This window comes from Biomphalaria glabrata, chromosome 9, assembly GCF_947242115.1.
Source record: "Biomphalaria glabrata chromosome 9, xgBioGlab47.1, whole genome shotgun sequence".
Taxonomy (NCBI): Eukaryota; Metazoa; Mollusca; class Gastropoda; family Planorbidae; genus Biomphalaria; species Biomphalaria glabrata.
This window is the reverse complement of record NC_074719.1, coordinates 24557915-24576995: the sequence shown is the minus strand read 5'-3', so window position 1 is coordinate 24576995 and position 19081 is coordinate 24557915. Positions and strand designations below refer to the sequence as shown.

The following is a 19081-nucleotide window of genomic DNA, read 5'->3' as shown; positions in this document are numbered from 1 at the left end:
ATTTATTTTAAAATAAGTAAATCCTTCATGCTAGCTAAGTAACAATTAGGTACAAACTAATTAGAAGTAAAAACAAAAAACTTGGCTATGAGAAGGAACATTCAAAAAGAGAAGTGTATAAGAATTATTGTGAAGATAAAATCTATTAAATGGTTATTTCCTGTAGACTTCTGCAGCAGCAAACTGTAGGTTCAATTCTAAAATAACAATTAGCTTCTGTTAACTTTTTGAACACTGATTGAAAAAAAAAAAATCATCAAAATATCAATGTTATTAGAAGAATGATGCCATAGAAAATTAGACCAAAATAAAAATGATGTAATAAAAAAAAAATTAAAATTTTTATTTGAGAAGATAATGTTATCTATTCTTTTCTTCATTATTATTTTAACTAGTTTATACAGTCAAGTGAAGTGAGCAGAAGTCAAATAACTATTTTCTTCACCTGAATTAGTGTTGATTACAAGCTAAATTTATTTGTGAAATACCTTGCAATGAGATAATTACCTTTGCAGACTGAAGAGCTACAGGATAAACCAGATTTCCTACATCTGTATTGTTGTTGGGTGAAGGACTTGGTTTCACTTCTGCATCAGTTTTATAGATCAGACTTTTGATCTTGGTTTTGTTCTCACTGGAGAAAGACAACTCCATCAAAAGTTTGATTGCCTCCTCCTTCTCCCCAGGGCTGGAGCTGTCACTCAGAAGTATGTTTGTAATCAACAGTAAAATATCTTTCTGTACCAACAACTCTTTCACTTTGTCTTTTTTACTCAGTTCATTGAGAGTAGACAACAGATCTTTACAGCTGAAAAAGATAAGATAAGATAATTTTTATTGATCCAATCAAATGGAAATTCAGTTTAACTATAATTGACAACCTCAGCGTAACTACTGTAACAATAACATTATAGATGCAAATACGAACAACAATCATACACGAAACACATTCACACTCACGAACCAGCACTTTATGAATTAGACTTCTATGAACTTCTCGATGATGACAGATGATCTTGTAACACTCTGACCAACAGTGGGATGAATGAGTTTTTAAATCTTTGTTTTATTCTAATGGAAAGGAGACAACCACTTCGTTCAGATCTTATGTAATAGTGGTTTAATGGGTGAAGGTTATCTTTAAGAATCGTGAGTGTTTTGGAAAGGCATCTTTCATGGAAAAGCTCTTCAAGAGATGGTAGCTGTGTTCGAGTGATATACGATGCTTTTTTAATTAGTCTATTTAGTCTAAGTCTTTGTGCAAGTGAAGTATTACCATACCAGCAGGTGATGGCAAAGTTAATTAGACTGCTGATGGTTGCTGTATAAAAATTTTATTATTTTGTCGATGTTAAACTTCCTTAGCTTTCTAAGATAGAAAAGACGGTGAATTTTTGTGTAAAGGTTTTGACAGTGTTCACTCCATTTCAGTTTGTTGTTGATGGTTGTACCTAGATATTTATATTCTTGCACTTGTTCTATGGTTTGGTTATTTATGTGAATTTCTGCAAGATGGCCTTTATGTTTCCAAAAATCTATTATCAAATAAACCTATATGATTGGAGTGTAGCTAATTTAAAGCAGCACGGATGGCTGCCTGGTCATGAGGTATGTACTTTGGACTTGTTTCATTGGCCCCGGGTTGGAACACTGCCGCTATTCCTTCTAAATTTTGAAACATGTCCAATAAAACAAAACAGCATGGTAAAATTTGGGAAAGAAATGGTGGACAAGTACATTTATTCATTTCTTAAAACTCAGCACCTGTAATTAGAAAGCTTTCTTTTTTTGTGATAATTTTCTAGGAGATGTGAAATAAAATGTGTATTGCTAGCAGAAATAGATAATTTAGTCTTAATAACATTTCCTTTGCATGAGTAAATTTGGTTATTCAGAATAAAGTGAAATATGTCTTTCATTATGACGCAGGCCTAAATATAATATAATAAAATTAGACAATAAAATAAAAACAAATACAGAAAGATTAAAATGAAAACCTAATTTATGAAATTTAAACTACTATTTATGGCAGAACAATAGTGGTCTCTAGATAAATCAGCTTGGTGCATTGCAAAAGGTAAAAATAGAAGTGTCAACTACCTGATGTCTATAGACTGCTGTTAAGGAAGTGTGTGTTCTAGCCCAAGCACTTTTTACACCAACATAGTCTTGTCACACAAACTAAACAAAACTCAAGAAATTATTGTTATGATTCTCTATGTTGTGATTGGCTTTGGTCTTATAGTTGAATGATGGCTGTCTGGCTTGTACAGATTACTCAGAAGATGTTTTAGTTTCTTGAAGAAGCAAATTAGATGCATATAAAAGTACTAAAACAACAAAACCTATCACAACACCAAGATGAAGCACTAAGTCCAGACTATTAGATATTGAATGAAGTTTGATGCATAAAGGCCAGAACTGAGTCTCTGTAATATGATGCTGTCACCTTGAATTCCTAACACTAATTGTCTAATACTAACATAAACAAGCTAAACCCCAAAATCCAAGATGTCACTAAATGTTACATTCAAAGTCTGTAAACTATGGTGCGTATCTATACTAAGTGCCTAACATGTGAATGACTGTGATCTACTTGCATACATCAAGCAGGCACTTCAGCTTGTTGTAACTAAAAACAAATGGAAGTCATCTGACATAAGCTCCACAAATTACTGGTATTGCTTCTCCCGACACTTTGTATATTTGGGTATCTCAGTATCCAATAATGCATCACCATCTAGAGAAATGGACAACTGTCTGAATAAGATCTGCAGTGAATGTTTTTTACCTTAACAAGAATACAGACTTACCTGATACCATGTTCTTGACTAGTCCACTCAGATTTACTTCTTGGTAGAAGTCTGTTGAATATATTGGGCTGAGAGGTCAGCAAGTGAGTCTGATACTCATCAAGTGTAAGTGCAATGGTCACCAATAATTTAGGAGTTAAATCTAAAAACAAAACAAAAATATATCAATTTCTAGATTATATTAACTTAAGGGATAGAACTAAAAATAGAAACAAAGTAATGAAAGATGGGTTTAGAAAAAAGGCAAACTAAACAATTAAAATAGCAGCACTGAAAAATCTCAGAGATATTGATTAATAAAGAACAAAAAAAGTTGTAAGGATAAGCTATGAGCAGTGCAGGAACCTTAACTCATATAACAATATGCTTCACGAGTGGGGACCAAGCATTAAATTCTATTAACTGACTGCAAATCTAAGAATATTTTATAACAAATTTGATAATCTAAATATCATTACCATCATCATCAAATGTATGTTAGTATTTTAGTAACTACATGTTTAATTTGAATAAAGCACAGGCATTCAGATTTGTCTGGTCAAGAATGACAATATGATTAAGTACTTAAATTCACTAGTGGAAAACAAGATAAGAAGTGTCACCTAGTGCTAAAACCTTTTAATGTCAGATAAATTGGGGAAGAATCTTTTCAAGACATCGATGTGAATATAAATACTTTATATGTATATGATAGTTGCTTTTAAATATTTACGTTATCTCTAAGGCTGTTCTAAATAAAGTTCATATTTGGTACATTCAATAAGACCAGGGATGTTGTAGATTCATGTGTGAAATTTTAAATATGTTTTTATATTGAAAATAATTCCATCAACCAAATAAATAAAAATGTTCAAAGTTTACAATAGATTAGTTAATTTTTGAAACCTAGAAAACAACTTAAGTAAAAACTACAACTTATATATATGCCCATTAGTATAGTAATTTATTCTTTGAGTGATGTCACTTGCCTATTCTATAAGAAAGAAAATTTCCTAAGGCATACACAAATTGCCTTTCACGAAAATTTTGTCGCACACTGGGTATCAAGGCCATGTGATATAGTGTATTGATACAGGAGTCAAATATTTGTGATTTTGCCTGAAATATATTTTTAAACAGTTAATCCATATTTAAATATAAAAGGAAAAAAAAGTCAAAATAAAAATGGAATTTTAAATTTTATATTAGTTAAGTTTCCTACAAAAAAATAGTTTCAATAATGGTCTCAATCAGAGAACACAATGACCAACTCACTTCACTTTCTAAAATAAATATCAGGTTTTTATAAGAAATGGGGTTTCCTAATAGGAAAAATGCATTCCAAAACATAAGTAGGCATACTTGGCCTTTCAGCAATAAAAAACTCAGTGTATCAAAATATGAGTTGAGCATCTCTAATCCTAACCCTGTACTTCTCACCCATTCAGTAATAAGACATTATGTTTGTATCTAAATGAAACTAATTTGCTTCATAAATGTCAGCTGTCATGCAGAAGAAGGAAAACTCTGAATCCAAGATCTAACCTTCAGTTATAGCTCTACTCTCATGTGAATGTATCAAGGTCTTAGGACTAAATATAATTAGAAGCCAATGTCAATCCATGTTTCCATTTCATAAACATCAAACGTCCTGGAATGAGCTCCTGCAACCAAATTCTATCCTATGAAAGGAAACCAATCATGAGATTTTCAGAATGGTGTGATATCAATAATTATACATCTTCCTGAATCCAGGCTGTGATGATGCTAGATTATGCCCAGGGTACAGTCCACCACTCACAATATATCTTCAGATATTTTCCTTTGTAGATGGCAGAGAATGGATCAAAGACTAACATTTATAATAATAATAATAACATAAATAGCTTAGCAACTTGGTCATCAGGTAAACCCACCAGCAAGGCATTGCATTAATCAGGCAGGAGAGTAGGAATGCCACATCTAGTTTTTTGTCAACCGCCTTGTCAAATTGGTCTAATATGCTGCTGATAGAGACCCATGCAGAATTGACTTATATGTGTGTCAAAAGACAGCTGAGTCAAAGAAAACTCCAAGATTATGAACTTGGCAGTTTATGATATTTTTTTCACAGCTAATTTAAACAAAGATAAGATCTTAAACATTCACTGACACCAAGTTTGAAGCAGATGAGAAACATATCTATTAAAAAAAAAAAGAGAAAACAAAATACCAGTTTCTGAGGATGGATTCCAATTTTTTCAATAACTTCATCCTCCAGTTCTTGGAAAATGTCACTTTCTGCCAATTTCAAAGCAAACATGGGACTACACTTAGAGAACTGTTTCCAACACTCAAGCAAATTGATGATGATATGTCTGGAAAGCTCTGGAATGTTATTTTTATCATCTAGGTCGCTGGCATGTCTGCAACCAACATTACTCAGCACTGACCTATATTTCCCTAGGCTCTTGTCACAAAAGCCAAAGTGGCACAAAAACTGACCCATAAAGATGTTTTCTTTCTCCCTGGGCTGAGTCACTCTAGTTAAGAGCTCTTCTAGTGTATTGTAACAGGCCAGATCTGAGGCTCCAGACAAACATATTGTGCACTGAGCCACAGATCTAAAGACTGTAAATAGCCTGCTGTTTTCCTTGAGCATTACAAGGAGAGCTTGAACATTTTCTATTGGCAGTTGGAGTTTATTAAGAGCCTTTGTAATTTCTTTCGATGATATCACCTGTAGGAAGTTAAACAACATACTTAAAATATATGGCAAATATTAAAATGATTTGAACTTCTAAATCTGCATTTTTTTTTTTGTTGTAAATATGTTGCAGAATTAATACTTTTGTTTTTCTAAAAAAAAAAACAGTGATCTAAAGATGTTTTCAACTTTAAACTTGATGAAAAAAAAAAAAAAGCAAATATTACTTCACAAAAAAAAAACAAAAAACATGATACCTCACTATACAAGCACATCATCTTGTTATTAAAACACATCTTACCTCACAATAACTGTTTAAAGAGTCCCAAGGATAGGACGGTATTGTCTCTGGCAAAGTTTCTGTTAAAATCTTTCTCTTTTTTGAATGCTACATCAAGGAAAATTAATTGTTTTAAGCAGGCTTCAAATTCAAACAGCAAATTGTGTGCACATTACAAAGTAATAAATTGAATCTTTTATTAGCTCTTTCAAAGCTAGGAAAATAGAGAAGCCATTATCTTCTTTCTTATCTAACAAGTCTCTCACTGGATGATCCCTATTTTTATTGGTGTATAAACCTAATCCTTTTCAGATCTTGTCATCTATGGGGCAGATGATGTAAAGTTCATCTGTAGCTGCGGCACACAATTATCAAGTGTGTCATGTGGCCAGCACAAGGACCAACCACCTTTACTTTTCCCCAACTACTGTCAGGTACCCATTAGAGCTGAACCCAAAATTAAAATCCCAGTCTTTGCCAGGATTTGAACCCAGGGCCCCTTAGTTTGGAGGGCAAGTACTTCACCACTCAGCCCTGTGCATCCATGAACTAATACTGTGAAAAATCTCTTGTTTTACTATGGACAGAAAGGAAAACAACTTTTGTGTATTTGTATCTTACTATTACAAACCCAGGATATGCTCTAAGTGACTGGATAGGCTCTTTTAGTTTAAACAATCATTGTAAGGTTTTCAAAACCATTTGAGTTCAGAAACAAGAGAGCAATTTACATTTTTACTGTATTCTATTATTAAAAACAGATACATGATTTACCACATTAGTAATTTACCTGAGAAGCTTGATAAGATTTGGTGCAAGTTCTTTGTATTTTCTGCACTAAGCTCATTACAACAGCATCATCAACGGCTGGTCAAATAAATATTAAATTAAAACAAATGTTTACCATAAATGTAGTCATTACGGCATCTTGATAAAAAAAAAGTAATTTCTTTCAACAATTGCTTTCATTGTAAGTTTGGGACCTACTTGAAAAGTCAATCAAAGTGTTTGCTCCAAGTAATATCTCCATGTAAGTCTCCAGCTTCATTTGCTTCTCAAAGATCAAGAAGATCATTGGGATGTCCAACTTGAAAGCCCGATTGATAACTGACAGTAAAAATATAGAGCCAGATGTCACATATTAGTTCATGAGTGACAAGTTTTATACATTTTAGTAATAACTGATTACAGAAAGTATTTGCAAAAAACCCAGTTTAGTTACCAAGTTATTTCCTGAATACAAAACCTTATTAGTTATTATTGAAAATGATATAATTTGACACAATATAAAAATGGAAAAAAATTTCAATTTAACTATCACATCATCACAAACGTAAACAATTAAAATATACACTAATGATTCTCAAACTGTATCTCATTTTGTCTACATGATGCCAAATTCTTGTATCAGGAAATTTTCTTCCACTAATCTTTTTTATTTAATTATTTTGAAATAAAAAAACAGTTTCACCAAAAAAGATTCATTTTTCTTTTTTTTTAAAAAAAGATCGCATATAATTTAAGATTTTCATTTGCTTGATACATGACATAAAACTCGTCATAAAGCCAAAAATGTATAAATGGTAAATGGTATGAACTTACTAGACAATGTGCGACCTAGTGTCAAAAAGTTGAAGGACAAACAAATCAGTAGAACCTCTGCTTGATTGACAGTTTCATTGTTCACAGATTTACCATCCACACATTTCATTATTTGTACATGAGGAGAGAGAAGTTCAATCACCTTGTAGAAGAGAATATGAAACATAAATAACACAGTTATCTTTACTTAATGATGTCATGCCTTGCAAATGAAACAATCTACATCCAAAAAGTGAATTAGAATGTCCTAACAGAGACTATTCAACAATCTATATTTTAAAAAGTGAATTAGAATGTCCTAACAGAGACTATTCAACAATCTATATTTTAAAAAGTGAATTAGAATGTCCTAACAGAGACTATTCAACAATCTATATTTTAAAAAGTGAATTAGAATGTCCTAACAGAGACTATTCAACAATCTATATTTTAAAAAGTGAATTAGAATGTCCTAACAGAGACTATTCAACAATCTATATTTTAAAAAGTGAATTAGAATGTCCTAACAGAGACTATTCAACAATCTATATTTTAAAAAGTGAATTAGAATGTCCTAACAGAGACTATTCAACAATCTATATTTTAAAAAGTGAATTAGAATGTCCTAACAGAGACTATTCAACAATCTATATTTTAAAAAGTGAATTAGAATGTCCTAACAGAGACTATTCAACAATCTATATTTTAAAAAGTGAATTAGAATGTCCTAACAGAGACTATTCAACAATCTATATTTTAAAAAGTGAATTAGAATGTCATAACAGAGACTATTCAACAATCTATATTTTAAAAAAAAGATTTAAAATTCCCTAACACAGATTATTCAACAATGTACATTCAAAAGTGACTTTAAAATGTCTTAAAACAGATTATTCAAACTCCTTTACAACTGTTTTCTGTTTAATTTTATTTGAACAAGAAAACATAAAGTGAAATAAAATAATATTTCTGTGACATAAAACTCTAGATAATACAATCCATACATTTTGTTTGATGAAGACTAAGTATTTTTAATTTGTTATATTTATTAAGTAGAAAAATACTCAATCAGTTGCCTATTGTAATGTTCAGTGTATTGTAATGTTCAGACTTTTCTAATGTTCAGTGTATTGTAATATTCAGATTTTTCTATTGTTCAGTGTATTGTAATGTTCAGATTTTTCTAATGTTCAGTGTATTGTAATGTTCAAACTTTTCTAATGTTCAGTGTATTGTAATGTTCAGATTTTTCTATTGTTCAATGTATTGTAATGTTCAGACTTTTTTATTGTTCAATGTATTGTAATGTTCAGACTTTTTTATTGTTCAGTGTATTGTAATGTTCAGACTTTTCTAATGTTCAGTGTATTGTAATGTTCAGACTTTTTAAATGTTCAGTGTATTGTGATGTTCAGACTTTTCTAATGTTCAGTGTATTGTAATGTTCAGATTTTTCTAATGTTTAGTGTATTGTAATGTTCAGACTTTTCTAATGTTCAATGTATTGTTATAAACCTGGTGGTGGCACAGATGGGGGTAGTGGTGTGTGTGTAGTCAGCCGACGCAAATCACCCCAGGCCAGCGATAGATGAGCGGTCAACCGTGACGAGTTACGACGGTCAGCCGAGTCGAGTGTCAACAGGACGGTTCGGGAAGGATCGCCGTCGTGAACAGAGCTCAGGGGCGTCAATAGAGATGTAATCATGTGACGAAGCTAGAAATGTCGAGCAATGTTCTGTCCAGTTCTAGAAGGCCAGCAGGGACCCTATATAAAGAGCGGAGGTGTCCAGTCAAGACGGTTCACAAGAGACGGTTCATGACAGGCGTTTAGAACACGGTCGACTACAGCACAGTTCAACGGTGCGGTTCTGTACGGAGCATTACGACGGTTCAGTGCGTAGTACTGTCAAATACAGTTGAGACGACTGGCGTCTTGATCTTGGTCTGCGATCGAGTCCGACACAATGAGCCTAGTGTGTGAAGTCAGTCCTGAACTGTTGAACCCAGTGCAAGCCCGGAACGAGACAGAGAGGCCAGTGCAAGAGTTGATACGGCGGTACGGTGTTATCGGAGAGATATTTGTACAGTGTACGTGTTGCCAATTGTACAGTATTGGCTGTTATTTATTCAACTATTAAAGTGTTACATTACTTTGGAGCCCTGAGTTGTCAAGTTCTTTAAGTTGGTGGTGTATGGTGCAGTTTGCAGAGAGCCTGGATAGTGAGATTCGTAACAGTATTGTAATGTTCAGACTTTTCTAATGTTCAGTGTATTGTAATGTTCAGACTTTTTTTATTGTTCAATGTATTGTAATGTTCAGACTTTTTTATTGTTCAATGTATTGTAATGTTCGGACTTTTTTATTGTTCAGTGTATTGTAATGTTCAGACTTTTCTAATGTTTAGTGTATTGTAATGTTCAGACTTTTTTACTGTTCAGTGTATTGTGATGTTCAGACCTTTCTAATGTTCAGTGTATTGTAATGTTCACTTTTCTATTTTTCAGTGTATTGTAATGTTTTATTTTACCTGTGAGACTTTCCCCTCATCAACACTGACATAGCTGATCATAACATTAACTCTTTCTTCTCTGCTTTTCTTGGCATGTAGCTCTTCAGAACCTGTGCATAGTTAATGAGTTTCAGCATCATGTTTGTACGTTTATATTTTTATATGTTACTATTTAAACAACCTATAAAATTATTTTAAACTTTACAGAAGTATTCTGCTATGGATGCACACATAAACATTCGTACCATTAGTGTTGTCTGAAATGTTGTTTAGGATCATTCTGGCAATAGTTGTGGCTTCTGTCACCTTGGTTTCAAAAATGTTGGCCAGGTTTTTCACACACAAAATCAAACCAACATTAGTCTAAAAAAGTTAAAAAAAAATAAATTACTAATACTAATTCTATTTCAAAAAACCTTATAATGCATATATATATATATATATATATAATATATATATATAAATAACATAATATGTGATGATATTAGACCCCACACATTTTCATGATGATTAAAATGTTGAAAACTAAATGGAAATTGAAATATATAATAAAATGAACTTAACCAAATTAAAGTCATGAGATGCATTTTCATTAGCAAAGCACTTGACAGATGAACAAATGGACTAGGTTTCAAGAGACAGTCACCCAGTTAAGGTGTGGAACTTTCATGATGTTTATGTTACTTTGTTTTGTTTTATAAGTTACAGAAATTTGGTCAGAAATAAAGATTATTACATCCTAGCCAAAATCTTATGCAGGACTGCAGTGGATGACAGCAGGTGAGAATTGAACTGGGGACTATCAAGATAACAATACAAAGTATATACCAACAATCTAGAATTCATATTATTTGGCCCTTAATGCTCTAAGTTTTTCAAGTAAAAGTTTACTTTAGCTTTCAAAATTGCAATAATTCTTCATCAGACTCTAGTAAGATATGCAGATATTATCATGATCAATTAAAATCATAATTTTGTTTTAAGCTAAAAGTTGTTAAAAGGAAAAAAAAAATATTTATATGAATCAATATATAAAATGATCATAATATTTGAAATAATGTGTTGAACTATTTAACTTGCTTTGAGTTTCTTTAGAATATTGGCATCAAGGGAAAGTTCCCAAAGTGCTGCCAACACTTGCTTTCTCTCAGCTTCGTCACCAAATTTTAACACATTTAACATCAGAGGCAAAATTTCTCTCTTCTGCAACTCCAAAATTTTCCATATTTTCTCATTTTTGGCTATTTTTGTGATGGCCACTAACACTTCCCCAATACTGAGAAATAAAAACAATAAAGTATTTGCAGAAAAACAAAACAAAGAACAACAGAATGATTACCTTAAGGAACATTTATAGAAATTTAAATTCATTGTTTAAAGTATAGGTAAATTAAAAAAAAAAGATATTAAATTAAAATAAATTTTGTGAATTGAATGTTAGAAACCAATCAAAACTTGTCAAGTAGTTTTGTATAGATTAGAAAGTCCTGAAGAACAAAACAATGTTTGGCTGAAATAATTTCTTCAATTATAAAATTTAAATTAAACAGCGATTTACATTTAGAAATAAAAATGCTATATATTCTAGGCTTTATTATGTTCAAACATTAGATTTTTGAAAACAGATTATCTTGATTAAATTAAATTAATTTCATACTCAAAACAGCTAAAAACTACCTCATGTTTCCATAAAGTATTTTCTTTTCTTCCCATTCATCTCTGGATGCAGGAAGTACACAGAATATTGAACTATGGGAGATAAGCAGGTGTATCTGACTTCTGTCAACAATTAGAGCCAATGTTAACAGCACTTGAACACTGAGTTCTAGATAATAAAGAATAACATAGTTCTTATATATTATTAAAATAATTAAGACAGCATTCAGTATTTAGCTTCTAACACAACATTCAAGAGTCTAGAATTCTGTTTATCTTCTCTAAGTTCAAACTCTTTTGAGAATAGCATGGAATGAGGTAGGCATGGTTCAACCTCAATTGCAAGTGTAAAACATATGACCAGGTCAGCCAGCAGTCCCAGAGTTTGTAGAAATATGAATAGGCATCTAGATTTAGCTGGATAAAGATGTTGACATTGTTTATATGAGTAACTTGAATGATTCCCCTTGACTAAGGGACTGAATGTTGGAATGTTATGTGTCATGTGTGTTAACATAGTGTGTAAATAAATTCACTCATGAATCTGGTACTATAGTGTTGGCGTTGTTTATTAAGTGTAGCGTTCCATGTTTAACAAATGGTAGCAGAGCTGTAAGTAAAATTATTTACTTTATTGATCCAATTCGGAGTAATAATGGCTACTAGGATAGAGATTCCATCATTTATTAAAGAAAAGCCATACGAACTGTATAAACAAGAGTTACTCGCATGGAATGAAATAACTGACTTAAAAGAAGAGAAAAGAGCTATAGCCATAGCCCTTTCACTACCACAAAACAGTGAATCAGGGATCAGAGAAAAAGTGTTCGAACAATTAGACCTATCAGAGCTCAAGTGTCGGGAAGGCTTTGAGAGACTTTTGCAGTTTCTTGACAAGAACTTGGCCAAAGATGACCTCGCAGATAGCATTCACAAATTTGACGAGTTTGAAGATTTTAAACAGGGGGAAAACCAGACAATACAGGATTTCATAGCAGAATTTGATACAAAATCTAGAAGAATAGAGAAGAAAAAGATGAAGCTGTTACCTGAGATTCTGGCCTTCAAGTTACTAAGGAAGGCAAGAATAACACGAAATGAAAAGATGCTTGTTTTGACCGGAATGAATTACGCCAATCGTAACACCTTGTACGAAGAAGCTAAGTCATCTTTGAAAAAGTTTAAGGGAGAAGAAAGTAAGCTGAAGGACCAAGAGGCATGTATCAAACTTGAGCCAACGTTTTTGGCTGAAAATGAAGAAGCTTTATGGGCAGCGGGATACCAAAGACGTGAAAACTTCAGTAGCTTTGGAAAACGAGAAGATCAGACAAAATGTAATTATAAGCCTAAAGTCGGACATCAAGTGAGAGGTGGAGGACAAGGAAGGGGCGGCACCCGAGGTTTTGGATTCCCAAAAGTTCAACGAAGTTCGAAAAATATTAACCCAGTTGGTCCCGACGGAAATGTCTTAACATGTAAATCATGTGGATCATACAGACATCTTTTGTCCAAGTGCCCTGACAGTTGGGAAAACATGTCTAAGAGGGTCAATGTTGTTGACCAGGAAGAAGAAGCCTGTTTGTTCACAGGAAATCACAAAGATGAAACTTCCCAATTAAGTGTCAAAGAAGAGCTTATTGAACTTGGCTGCATACAGTCAAGCCTTGATCCAGCACTGTTCACATTAACGAGTGATGGAGTTGTATGTGGCATCATTTGTTGCCATGTCGACGACTTTCTTCATGCTGGCGATGACGTTTTTGAGAAGACTATGTGTGAATTGCGTCAACGATTTGTGGCAGGAAAGATAGAAGAGCGAAATTTTTATTACATCGGATTCGATATCAGACAAGTCACAGATGGGATAATCCTGGACCACACAGCGTACATCGAAAAACTTGATCGCCCAAAGTTAGACCCAGCAAGATGTTTGCAAAAGGATTTGCAGTTGAATGATACAGAACAGTCTTTGTACAGAAAACTCATTGGCCAGTTAAATTGGGTCGTTCAAGGCTCCAGACCTGATATGGCTTTTGAGTTAGTTGATCTCAGCACAAAGTTAAACAAAGCTTTGGTTACAGACCTAATGCGAGCAATAAAAGTCATCGGAAAGCTAAAGGACTTAAGACCCATACAATTGTATAGAGGCCTGAATGGAAAACCTGAAGAAGACTGGGAGCTGCTTCTGTTCTGCTATGCCGCATTGGGTAATCTTAGTGGTGGTACAGGAAGTACAAGTGCACATATTGTATGGATTAAAGACAAAGACGGGCATTGCTGTCCAATTTTTTGGAGAGCCTCGAAGATCAAAAGGGTAGTTAGATCTACCATTGCTGCTGAGGCATTAGGCTTGCAAGAAGGCCTAGAGTCTGCCATCTTTTACAGAACTGTAATAGAAGAAATCTGTGGTCTTGAGAAACAGTCGTTGCCTATCACAGTTTTCATTGACAACAAAAGTGTCATTGAAGCGTTGCAGACCACCAAACTAGTGGAAGACAAAAGGCTGCGTATTGACATTGCTTCCATCAATGAGATGTACAGGACTGAAAGAATTGAAATTCGCTGGTGTCCTGGGAGAGCACAACTAGCTAATGTAATGACCAAACGAGGCGCATCGGGACTTCTACTGCTGACCATACTGCAAGAAGGAAGACTCCCGGATGAGTTTGTGTAAGCAGCACTATTATTTCATTTTTTTTTCCTTAATCACCATATTTCTATTTCTAGTAATGTAAATATAAAAAAAAAAAAAGCCCTGCCATATTTGTTGTTGTAATATATCATTATTCCTAGTCATGTGAATATGCCTACTATTTCATTCTGTTATTCATCATATGTTATTCCTAGTCATGTGAATATGCCTACTATTTCATTCTGTTATTCATCATATGTTGTTTTTGAAAAAAAAAAAAAAAAAAAAATGAAGGAAAAAAAAAAAAAAAAAAAAAAACATGAATAAAACAGATTTTTGTAATTTGTTTGATTTTCGAGTTATTTTGCTTTACACAAACTCTTTACATTGTACTATTGTAATGTATAAAATACTTGTTAATATAATATGTACTATCCTATTTCTCGGTTGATTTTCCATTCTTTTCTGATTCTGGATTTTTGCCCTTGAAGTTGAAAGTAAGAATGTGTGAGAAAAAGAAAAGAGAAATTGTAATGAATGTTGACATTGTTTATATGAGTAACTTGAATGATTCCCCTTGACTAAGGGACTGAATGTTGGAATGTTATGTGTCATGTGTGTTAACATAGTGTGTAAATAAATTCACTCATGAATCTGGTACTAGAGTGTTGGTGTTGTTTATTAAGTGTAGCGTTCCTAGTTTAACAAAAGAAAAGGTAGATGGCCATTATGCTCATCACATACGCGCATTGACTATAGAATAAGGTTCAATATACCCAATTTTCTATTATTATTTGTTTCTGTAAAGAAATCCCTAATGTGAAATATTACTTTAAGCCATGTATAAATAGTAATGAAAAAGAAATTGCTGTTCATGAAAGTCTCTTGGTAATTCAGTATTTTTAAAATGTTTTAATGATTTTTTCATGCTTCAAAGGTCTCTGCTCTTTCAACTCAGTTCCATTGATTACCTGGCTTAAAATGTAGAAAATTTCCCAAAACATCCACCAGCTTTTCATGTTGTAAGAGTTTTTGTATTCTCTGACCAGCCCAAGAGTCTGTAAACTTTGCCAGATTGTAAAGAACACCAACTGTGGAGGTGTAGAGAAATGATCCATCCTGGAAGACAAAACACATACGTATACATTCTATTATAATACAATTTTTAAAAAATTCTATTAGAGCTCTAAAATAATATACATTACATATAAAGTCTAGTTGGAAATTGCTAAAAAGAATTGTATGTTACAGCTGAATGTGAACAGCTCACATTTTGATTAGGAGAAATTAATTCAATGATGAATAGTGAAATGTATTGAAACTTTAAAAAAAAAAAACAAGAAAATAAAACTAAAACCCTATTTTACTTTGATAGACCGATATTATAACATGCACACTACATAGATTAACTCAAGAATAAAAAAAAATATCATAGATGCCAAATTAGATTTATAACAAATGACTATTTACATTTGACTAGGGTAACATCATTAGTAAAATCAATACACTTAAAGCCTTTCTAAGACAAAAGACTAAAAAATAAAGTAGCAAACATACATAAAATACTAAACCATAACTTACTAATGCAATAACACAACAAAATAAAACAGAAAGACATTTATGCCTGAGCTAATTCAAGCTAATGTTTCTCAAGTAGCATGAAAAGGGTTGCCTGAAAAACCAAAGACTTAGAGTTTAAGTCTCTAATTAGCATGTAGTACTAGATTAACACATGGATACACATGGCTGCCTGGTCGAGCAGTTTGCGCGCTGGACTGTCGTTCGGATTTATCGATGGTAGAGGGTTCAAATCCTGCCCGCTCCTATCCCCCGTCGTCCTGCGGAGGTTTGGACTAGGAAGTAAACTATCTTCAACTCTGAAGGAACATCCAAAACATGTAAAACATTTACAAACATGGGAGGCAATTATCTACTTTTTTTAAGAAATGTCTGTAATATATATGATAAGAAGATAAAACAGGATTATGGGAGGAGACAAATTAAAAAGCACCGTAACAGACCAAACACAATGAAAACATTTTAGGCTGCTAATAAAAAAGCACTTTGAAAATAAGTTACTACTTGTTCTCAATTTCTAAATCTTTATCTATTAGCTCATCTCCATACATAATATATTGTTATGTCTATTAGGTCTTCTCCATACAGCTCATCTCGATACATAATTTATTTTTTTAGTGCTTAAAGAATAAAGAAGACAACTGAAACATGCTTAATGAGTACTTCTCACTGCAAAAGTAATTCTATTAGCAAGCAAGAAGTGAGTAAAAAAAATGAGTGGCTAACTTAAGTAACAGTACACTTAGCTAATGAGATGTGATGGACAGGTCCCTAAATGTGGGCCTACAGTGCAGTGAGAAGGTAAGAGCAAACCCAATATTCACCTGGAACAAGTTATGCTCATTAAGCAAGGTTTCACTGTATTCACTTTAATCTGTACTGAAAGAAACAAAAATATCTTACTAGTTCTTTTTCACTTTTGTTTATCATAATGACCATGTCTTGTGTCAACTCTGGTAAGATCCTGGAGTCAGCTAGTTGAAGTGCAAACTGTAGACTAATTCCAGAAAAGATTCTCCAGCAGTCACGAATAACATCTAGAAGTTGTCTTCCATCTCCTGATATTTTCTCCATCAAATTGACATCAAAATGTTCTAGATCAGCCATCTTCAATACCTCCTTGTACCTCTCGTAGCTCTTCTGACAGAAGTTTATCTTGCAGAGAAAGTCTGCAAGACCAGCTAGATCTGTTTCCCACAAAGAAGTGGCAGTACTTCGAAGCTCTTCAAGATCAGACAGTGTTTCACTTTCTGTGCCTGATGGTAAATACTTCACACATTTGATTCCCACTTTACAAACAGAAAGAAGGGACTGACCTACATCCATTTCACCAAAGTTTAAACAGAAATCTTGACAAGTGATGCCTATTTCTTGCAAATCTTGTTCAATAATAAATGGAATTTTATTAATTGGGCTGGTTTCATGAGTGACATCTAATATAAGCTCTTTTGGGAGATATCTGTTATGGACATCTAGGAAGCAATAGAATATGATAATACAATTAGTCAATATAGTCCAACATCTGTACTTTATATATTTTAATTGTATATCCTAAAAAAATTAAAAAATAACCATTCTCTTTTCAGAAAATTGTAAAAAAAAAATAACAAAGAAACATCATTGGTACATTGCTAATAATTAACTTTTTTTTTACACACTCACTTGATGGTTTTGAATTAACATTCATAGGTTTAGTGGCTGTAAGCATCTGAAAAATTATAACAAACAATATTTTTTTAAAAACAGCAAAACATCTTTAAATATTACATAATACAGATTGAAAGAAAGATAAATAGAATTTATCTAATTACCTTTTGATTTTTAATTGTATTTATCTCAAAGATATTTTCTGTTGAATTAAAAAACATAATTAGTCGTTGACATATACAAGAATCATTAATGCTAGATCTATTTTACATGATAATCAAAATAAGCATCTCATGATCATTAAAAAAAAATTGGATAACATTTTATTCAATTCAAACATTTCACACAGCACCCCTTTAGGACATTGACTAGAAATGGGCCTAGAATTCCAAGATCTTTAAATTCATTAAATATCCATTCAGATTAAAGCATTGCAGAAGACTGAGATTTATTACATAAATGTATTGCATAAATGTTTTTATAAAAGTAAAACCCATTGAAAATAGACAAAGTTTTTCATGTATACTTACCTGACAGTTCAATATACAGTTGATCAAGCCACATAGTTAGCTCTTTGTCTTTCTGTAATCAGTAGTATAAATTATTTAAGAAATCTCCATAAAAATGTTTTATCTTAAAAATAAAAAAAGTTCCTTCTAAAAAGAATATAATTAATTCTGACATGTATAGTTGTGTTAATTTAGGGCATGGTTTTTCCTGTCTGATTCAGGTAATATATACCATGTTCTAAAGGCACTTATGGAATAAAAAATGTGTCTTTATTTTTGTGTCTTTATGTGTATTTTATTAAGTTGCATTTTTGTATTTGTACATAAAGTTTCAGTATTTTATGTATTGTTGCAATTTTTTTTTAAGTTTTAAATCATAAAGTGTATCAAAGTTTAGTAATGTTACTAATGGGGAAGTTACTAAAGATGCTAATCAAGTCAAATGTGAATATCCACAAGTTATATATCTTGAGTCTGTTTTAGTTTCTTTGTTTCCTATTGATTTAAAATTAAAAAAAAAAATAATTTCATGATGACCAGAGTTTACTCAAAGATTTCTCACAGAAAGAAACAATAATCATTCATTATAAATAAACCAAAAGTTAGCCTCTAATTAGTTATATCAACTAGTTTAAAGAATTAAGATTTAGATCCCTTTTCATTCACTCTTTAAAAACAGAAGTACCTGTATTTCCTGCAAGCACCAGCTGTCTTTTGCAATCTCTCGCAGCAGACTCTCACAAAACTCAATTTCAATATTTGTTCCTTTCTCAAGCACAGTTTTTAACAAACTAACTATATTTAACTGAATGAGTTTCTGTGCATATTTAGAGACTTTGCAGATTTTTCTGAGAGCAGTTAATAATTCAGACACACTGCAAGGAAATAAAGAAGCAAAGAATACATTAATTTTTCTATACTACCATCAAGATGATAAAAAGTGAAATCCCAAACAACACTGGTTTAAATCATCAAATAATAATAGCAACCAGAAAAATCATGTTAGATTCTTACTTAAATCTATCATGGAAGTGGTTTTCATTGGTCAGTGCTCTACTGGTAGTCAAAATAATCATTGAAACTGCTGAGTCATCTTGAAGATCAAGCTTCCAGTCATACTGCTCATAAATGAAGGACAGTGACATCAAAGCTGTCATTGCAACCACTAAAAAGAAAATTAAAATTCCAAGTATACTTGGGTATATAGAAA

The 19081-nt window shown here is 32.4% G+C and overlaps 1 protein-coding gene across 3 annotated transcripts in view; it reads right to left on the bottom strand.

The window, feature by feature from the left end:
* The window catches only part of LOC106060007 (uncharacterized), a 35296-nt gene that overhangs the window by 5388 nt on the left and 10827 nt on the right, over positions 1-19081 (bottom strand). For all 3 annotated transcript variants that reach the window (XM_056040577.1, XM_056040579.1, XM_056040580.1), the window contains 19 exons: positions 18886-19036; positions 18557-18746; positions 17893-17944; positions 17527-17564; positions 17378-17423; positions 16619-17187; positions 15109-15256; positions 11527-11674; positions 10930-11125; positions 10095-10212; positions 9868-9959; positions 7361-7502; positions 6746-6865; positions 6549-6625; positions 5780-5866; positions 5005-5511; positions 3782-3911; positions 2814-2955; positions 508-808 (listed from right to left, as the gene is read on the bottom strand). In XM_056040577.1, coding sequence (XP_055896552.1) covers positions 508-808; positions 2814-2955; positions 3782-3911; positions 5005-5511; positions 5780-5866; positions 6549-6625; positions 6746-6865; positions 7361-7502; positions 9868-9959; positions 10095-10212; positions 10930-11125; positions 11527-11674; positions 15109-15256; positions 16619-17187; positions 17378-17423; positions 17527-17564; positions 17893-17944; positions 18557-18746; positions 18886-19036 — 3254 coding nt within the window. The remainder of the gene's footprint in view (positions 1-507; positions 809-2813; positions 2956-3781; positions 3912-5004; positions 5512-5779; positions 5867-6548; positions 6626-6745; positions 6866-7360; positions 7503-9867; positions 9960-10094; positions 10213-10929; positions 11126-11526; positions 11675-15108; positions 15257-16618; positions 17188-17377; positions 17424-17526; positions 17565-17892; positions 17945-18556; positions 18747-18885; positions 19037-19081) is intronic.